General features: G+C 38.4%; 1 protein-coding gene across 2 annotated transcripts; it reads right to left on the reverse strand.

The window, feature by feature from the left end:
- Window positions 1-3,588: 3,588 nt before the first annotated feature.
- pou5f3 (POU domain, class 5, transcription factor 3) lies at window positions 3,589-6,676 on the reverse strand. Of its 2 annotated transcripts, none has more exons than XM_011481698.4 (6): window positions 6,480-6,676; window positions 5,617-6,380; window positions 5,411-5,522; window positions 5,165-5,295; window positions 4,781-4,945; window positions 3,589-4,708 (listed from the first exon to the last, which is right to left on the reverse strand). In XM_011481698.4, the coding sequence occupies exons 2-6, from the start codon at window positions 6,364-6,366 to the stop codon at window positions 4,451-4,453; spliced, it is 1,416 nt and encodes a 471-aa protein (XP_011480000.1). In that variant the 5' UTR covers window positions 6,367-6,380; window positions 6,480-6,676; the 3' UTR covers window positions 3,589-4,450.
- Window positions 6,677-7,500: the final 824 nt, after the last annotated feature.

Genomic DNA, 7,500 nt, shown 5'->3' on the forward strand with positions numbered 1-7,500 from the left:
CTATTTAATATCTATATGCTCCCACCGGCCCAGGTAAGAAAGAACAACAACATTAGTTACCATACCTATGCAGATGACAGGCAGATGTATATTACAATGACAGCAGAGACCCCATACAGGCTCTTGGTAAATGCATCGAGAACATTGATGACTGAATGTTTCACAACTTGCTTTCAATTAAACAAAAACAAAACTGAGGTTATTGCCTTTTGGGCAACAAAGAAGTGGTTGGAGGTCTGTACAGAGCTTCAGTCTTTTCATTTAAAACCACCAGCCAGGCCAGAAACTAAGTAAGTCATGGACACAGACCAAAATGACCTACTGTCTGGTGCAGATGACACCTTCTGTCATCTGCATGTCTGGTTTTTGCAGTGTTTAAAATTAGATCAAACTGAACCTTGACTTCTTCTTTTTTTATAAAATGTAGCTGTAGAATAAGAAAGCAGGAAAAGTGAATGAAAATGTTCATTTATTTCTATTTAAATGACACAAGAAGTGTTTTTTTCATAGAGCTTTAGAAATTCTATTTGGAAAATACAAAAATGTGTTTTACCCCCGAAATTACAGGAACTGTTTACATTTTTCTAATAAATTGTGAAAGCAACATTTCTTTAGTTTATGCAAGTTTTCACAGATAAACTGAGATATGATGTTTGATATTTGGATCAGACGGTGTTATAAGGTTTTTTGTAGATTTGTAAAACGTCTATAAGCCTAACTGAAATTAAGATTAGTAATATTTTAATGTGAGGGTGTGATGATTCATAATTTGTGGTTGCCAATCCAATTCATAGCCACTATTGGTTCATTTCGAACGAACAGATTTTTTTTTTAAATGGTTTATTTCAAGCAATCAAATAAGAATAATACACAAAAAGGAAGTTGTGCTTAAACCATATCAGTCCAGCTCAAATCCTGAAATTTACCTGATTTCAAGAATTTTGAGTAAATTATAATGCAAAGTGAGGGAAAACATAAGATCAACAAGATACTGCTGAGAGCATTTTTTCCTCTAATATAAGAACATTTATGTTAATATTGTAGATAAACATTGTATATAATATTGTCAATATTCTTTAAATCAACCATATTTTATCTGTATCAGGAAAAATTGAATTAATATTATTGAATATTAACTCATTTTAAAATAAATGTGGGCTTGGTGAGGTATGGTCTTTTTGAAAATCTTGCTGTTGGCAAAACATTTTTATCCTTTCAAATTATTTGAATTGTTCACACACATATTTTTGCATTCTGCCATCACCTTTCATGCTCACAGTTCCTGCGAACCGCTTTGAAAACACTTTTTTACAAATTCACTAAGAACGTATTTTTAAAGGCTTTTTGAGAAAGTTCCCACTGTTTTCTGTGTGAACAAAAGCAGTTGTGTCAGTTTCCCAAACACAAAGTAGGTCACAAAAGTCAGTCATGACTAAAGTAAATCCGACTTTGACTTCTGGAACCAAAAAGGTGCCATTGTCAGCGCAATTTCAAGCTTCAGCTGCCTAAAAGTGCTAGTTAAAGACCTTGTTCTCAGCCCAAGAGGCAGCCGCAGTGAGGAAGGTTGCTACCACCGATGAGGAGCCGCTGCATGGGCTTGGACAGAGAGGCCATCCGAGTGAGGGACACTGTTATGGTCCAACTTTCAGTGCTATGACAGCTTGGAATTGTATGTTGCATCTTCTAAGTACTGGACAAAAAGATGAAGATTTAAGATGAAGTACAAATTGATCTTCTTCAGCCATGTTGCTTGTAGCTTCAGCTTTTTTTTTCTGTGAAAATATGGCGCATTCTAATTTTATTTATTTTTATCTGATGAATATACCATAAAGGTGGTCAGTGATTGAAGACTAAGCCTACAGTTAAAGTTAAAGGCAACATAAAACAAAAATATTTGCTATTTTTAAGATTTTTTCTCTCTCTAGTCATGGCACATTAGCAAGTGCTGCCCTCTAGAGGACAACGTAAGAACGGCCTAACCCAAACATGATCCATTTCCAAATTCCACTATCAAATATTAAATTAAATTTTCAATCGAGAATTTAGAAGCATTTTAAAATAAAAGTTTAAAACTTACATAAGTCCTCTATTTTTTTTTCAATTGGTAATTCTGTCATCATGATCTATTAAAGTTATAATAGAAGTAATAATGGGTAATTTATACTTTATTATTCATTCAGTTTTTGTTTTGTTTGTTTGTTTTTGGTTGCATTACTCTCCTCAAATAAACACTGAATAGTTTCCAACACACAATCTTTGTAATCAATTATCTTTACCTTTTCCTATTTGGTCTGTTACCTGAAAGTCACGCTGCGTTCACTTCCTCTAAGTTGTCATTTACACTTTTTGTGCTTGTTGCTCTCATTACTGTTTTAATAAATTATATATATATATATATATATATATATATATATATATATATTATATATATATATATATATACTAAAATATGTAATTTGTAAATTTGTTCTGCCGTGTATCCCATCAAGTTTCATATGCCTACACCTACCACAAAGTCTGAAAGGGTCGAGTGACCATAGATTTATCCATATCAAGGTCCAAAAGGTAAATTTTGGTTTTGAGTAATTCATTTTTGTGCTCTAGATCCTGCTTTAATGTGCAGCTGCCCTGAAAAACAGAAATCCTGGGAGAGCATGATGGCTGGGGGACCTCGCAGTCTCAGATCTAATAACAGATTGGTTCATCTTCAGCCTACTGCAATTGATCGGACTCTGTAGAAGCAAGTTTGTGATCGGACGTCTTTATGTGCATCACACAGTAGAGAACAGAGCAGGAATAGAAAAGTTTGCCAAGGACAATTATTCACTTCTTGTTCAATTTTATACCAACTTCATCTTGTCATAAGCATTTCAAAAATACTGCTTGTGCTTTTCTAACAAAAAAAAAAAAAGCATTTGTACATTGTTGCTTGCTGGATTTATATGGAACAGACACTCCACTGCAGCAATACTAGTTATTTATAGACTAGTATAAGAGAGAACGTTACTGATCACTGGAAAGGTTTAAAAAAAAATGTACAAGACACTTGCTAAATTCTTTAATAAAAAGAGAACTTTTAAGAAATCATGTCCTGAAAGACAGTAATGCCTTGGTTTCAGACAGAAGAAAAAATAAACTTAGGTAGCTGATTTTACTCAAGCAACAGATTTTGAAAGTTCTGGTTTAGTGTTAACACTAAGAAGCAATAAGTTGGATTGATTTAAATGTCTTTAAAATAAAAAAATAATGTAATGCATTTATGTTAATGTTTTGTTTTTACCAAAGTCATTGTATGCAAAAGAAAGAAAAAAAAAAATCTAAATTGACGACACTGAAAATTTACCCAATGACTAGGGAAGCTGGATTCATTAATATTGGGGTTTGCAATTTATTCTTAAGACTTTACACAAATCACCACAACCGGGTAAATTTGATTAAGTGTTTATTCAAATGTTTTATCTTGACCGAGCAACAAATGCACAAAAAGACACAAAAAGTTTGTTCTCCAAACTTTAGGAGTCCCAAGAGCGTGCCAAACCGAGGGTTTAGGACTGAAAAGCAGAAACGAATGACAGCAAAAACTTGGAATGAAGTTTGAACACATTTACTAAAAAGATGGCAATAATTAGTCACTTGCAAGTACAAAAAAAAACAAAACAAGAAAAAAAAAATACATGACAAAATTGAATTAATGCTTTGAATGAGTGAAAATATTGTGGTTACATTTCAATATATTATAATCCATTTTAAAATCTCAAACTAATAGCTAGAGTAACGGTTCTGATTGCACTCTGACAGCAAGTTGTCAAGTAAGCAACGTGTGGAAGTTCTTATAAATACAAGAAATACTGAATAAAAGGAGACAAGTTTGAACTTAACGTTTTCAAAGATTGGAGCAAGTAAATGGTAAAGATTTGTAAACTTTAAAATGAATTCTAATACTGCAGGATAAAAACACCTCATGGTGTTTTTTCAGACATTTTACTAGTGATTCATCAATATGCCAACAATTTTTAACATCTTCACTAAAAAGTGATGTCACTGAATTTTTTTCTTCATCTTATTTCAGTTTTGTGGCAGCTACACAAGTATTGCACAGAGATTGACTCAACTGTCAAAAAATAAAAATAAAAGCATAGGAGTCTTTTGTTTTCAATAAATCGGAATGTTCTTGATTTGCACAGCATGAACACAAGCAGCCTCGGTCCCACTACGAGCTGAATTCAGCACATTTTGGGAGGAAATGTGCTTTTATGGAGAAAGTTCTAAATCAAAGCAGATGGTTTAGAGTTTTGCAGTGTTGAGGTGGGTCACAGCTGATATTTTCTGATTCATGCTCCACGATTAAAACATCTTTCCACTCTTTTTTTCCCCCTCGAGTGTTGTATGAGCTAAAAGCGGGTCTCCCTCCCAGCTCGAGTGAATGGGTGGAGGCCTGCAGTGTCTCCCATCATCCTGTCAGGTGACCTACCAGTCCAGGATGCAGGCCTGGTTTCATTACATCAGGTCGGTGAAGCTGGGGCATGTAGAGTTGTGGGGGGGCTCCGGGATAGCCAGACGGTGGGTAGCCTTGAGTGGTAATGGGAGAATGTGCCAGGTTGAGTGGAGACGCACTCTGCTCATAGTACTGGATATCGCCCTCCTCATCTAGGGGCAAGGCCAAACGCTTTCCTTTTTGTCTCCGGTTGCAGAACCAAACACGCACCACCTACCAGGAACAGCGTTTTTAATAACATGCAGCAAGTTTTTGAATGTTTTGAGCAGAAATCAATTTTCTTACGTCTCTCTCCAAACCCAGATCGTCTGATATGTGTGTGATCTCCTGAGTATTTGGTTTAGGGCACTTGATGAAGTACGCCTCCAGAGCAGAACGCACCGCTCCCTCCAGACTGGTCCTCCGCTTCCTCTTCCTGGTGTCAGCAAATACGCGCTCAATTTTGTACATCTAAGCAAACAGATTGAACAGTTAAAATTGTAAACACGCATTTTAGCTGTGATATATTTGCCACTAGGTGGCGTTTCACAAAAACAGGTTATTTGAATTAGCCCAGCTGGAAGTTCAGCCAGCCAAAGCTTGAAAAGGCCAGCTCCATCAAGCCTGGTCATGTTCTCTTGTCTTTTAAATTAGTTTGCTGGCGTCAAAAACAAAAAAAAAGTAACTTACGTCCTGGGGATTTTCTGAAGTCTCTGCTTCATCTAGCCATCTCTGGAGAAGGGGCTTCAGCTTGCACATGTTCTTGAAGCTCAGCTGTAAAGCCTCAAAGCGGCAAATTGTTGTCTGGCTGAACATCTTACCTGTGAAAAAAGGAAAGATTGTCACATTTTCCCCCCAGAAAAATGGTGTAGATGCTGCTCATTCTCGAGCTTATGCTTGTAGATTGGAACATAGCAGCAACACTCTGGGTCCCACCATATAGATTCCCCAATGCAAGGCCAACATCTGCTTGCGTAAAACCCAAAGTGATCCTTTTGTGTTTCAGCTCCTTGGCGAACTGCTCCAGCTCCTCTGTTGAAAGGTTCTCCTGATAAACGAGACAATCACAGAGTTTTAGAGATTTGGCTCTTTAGAATGATCCTATAATCAGAAGTTGGTCATGACTAGTTGTATGTATTGACCTGTACCTCCTCAGAGTCGCTGCAGCCCCCACTGGATGACCCGCTGCTCCGCGTGGAGGTTGGGTTCTGCGCTTGCGGCTCCGCGGCTCCTTGAGACGAGTTTACGCCAAAGAAAGCCGGGGCCCCTGGGGCCGCGTTGTTTGGGGGCGAAGGAGACATGGATGGGGAGGGTATGGAGGACATCGTGGGGAGCTGGTTGCTGCTTCCAGGTGGCGCAATGTGGGTGATCCCGGGCCACAAGGACGGATTCCAGGCCGCAGGGTAGAAGACCCCATGGGGCATGGGCGCAGAGGACGTGGGGTACTGCTGAACCCTCATCTCCGTTGAATACTCCTCATCCGTGTCCTTCTCAATCTTGATTTCGGGCATTTTGATCTGTTCTCGGGTCTGGGCTATTGGGGGGCTGAGGTTAGAGGGCTGGGTGGCTGCAGTCGCGCCGGGTACCTGGCCAGTGTACTCGGGCGCAGCGAACGGATACCAATGCTTCGGTTGGCCGAACTCCCCAGCCTGCAGCTCGGATCCCCGGTAGTCACTAGTGACGTGGGGAAACGGGAAAAAGCCCTGCGTGGATGCGGGCGTGATGCCGCCATAAGTGGGCTTGTTGTAGAGCAGGCCCGGATCCGTTAGCATAGGAGAGAAGTGGAAAGACGAGGAGTTGCCCAAACTTTCCTGATCCAAAACCTGGTTGCAAGCCCGGCTGAAGTCGTAGGTCCGGACTTTGGACCCGGGGCTGTGCGGCCTGTCAGACATCTCCCCTGCAGTTTCTGAGGAGAATTCCAGAAAAGCAAAATGTTACAAACTTTCTTTGTCATTATTCAGTGTTTACCCGTTTTTTAAATCGCAAAAATTACGCACAAACATACCTGAAAATGGCGCAGCTTTTTAGTGAGACATAACCAAAGCTGCGGCGGACTCCATTAAGCCCATAAGATGCAGCTCACCTTCAAGCTCAAATGATCATCTGAGCTTCTGGCCCCACAGGTTTTCCCAATCAGGACGGAGGGAGCGTGAGGTCCCCATTTCTCCTCTCTCATTGGCTGACGCAGACAATTGCGCACAGCTGATTACGAGTTTGTGAATGACCTTGATTCCTCCCAGAGATCTTTCTCATGAGCAGATCTTTTAATGTTTTTTATGGGATGTATACCGAACAAACATCACAGACTTTAATAATTCATTTTGAAAACATATTTACATTGCTAAACAGGCCCTACTTCTATAAATACATTTTCTAACACTAAATTGCTCACCTTGTCATGAATTATAATGATGCGTTTGTTTAAATTATTCATCTGTCATGGCTTTGAAATGAAAATCTCTTCAGGTCTGAGCTTTAGTCTGAATCAACCCATTAAATAATAACATTGTCCTGTTATCAGAGACATTTACCTAATTAGTTAAGATGCCATAACCAGTGGGGAATTTGAGGTTTTGGCTCAGAAAGTTTATGGAGAAGGAAATGGCTTTTATTTTGAAAATTGAAGATAAACTAAGAATAAAAGTTAAATGTGTTTTTATCTTTCTATAATCATTTTTCTGTTTATTAAACACTAGTTATTTTAAGTAACCAAAGCCACAAAATTACAAAGTGACAAAAAAATAGGTAAATCATACATTAATATCTGAGGCGCTTAAATTCTTGCACTGTTCAAACGCTTTTTATTTCTTTAACCAAATTCTTAGGTCATTCATTCATTTATTTAAATAGTGGTTTCATTTACCCAAATTTATGCTTTTTTTCCTGTTTTTTTCCTAAAATAAAACATTTGATACAAAAGTTGGTCTCTTTTCAGCCTCTGTTTTTTTTTTTTACCATGCTGTTTTGTTTTTTTCCATTATCTGTTGGTGGCATGGACCATCACGGAAACCCTTCTGCTTTCAGGT

This window comes from Oryzias latipes, chromosome 12, assembly GCF_053564925.1.
Source record: "Oryzias latipes strain Hd-rR chromosome 12, Olatipes_Hd-rR_3.1".
NCBI lineage: Eukaryota > Metazoa > Chordata > Actinopteri > Beloniformes > Adrianichthyidae > Oryzias > Oryzias latipes.

What these genes read in the sequence shown, in the direction of transcription:
- pou5f3 (XM_011481698.4), bottom strand. Translation starts at nt 6,366, where the DNA reads ATGTCTGACAGGCCGCACAGCCCCGGGTCCAAAGTCCGGACCTACGAC. An exon ending in TGCATTGGGGAATCTATATG is followed by an intron (nt 5,296 to 5,410) that starts GTGGGACCCAGA and finishes CTTTTTTCACAG; the next exon opens with GTAAGATGTTCAGCCAGACA. An exon ending in CTTCAGAAAATCCCCAGGAC is followed by an intron (nt 4,946 to 5,164) that starts GTAAGTTACTTT and finishes CTGTTTGCTTAG; the next exon opens with ATGTACAAAATTGAGCGCGT.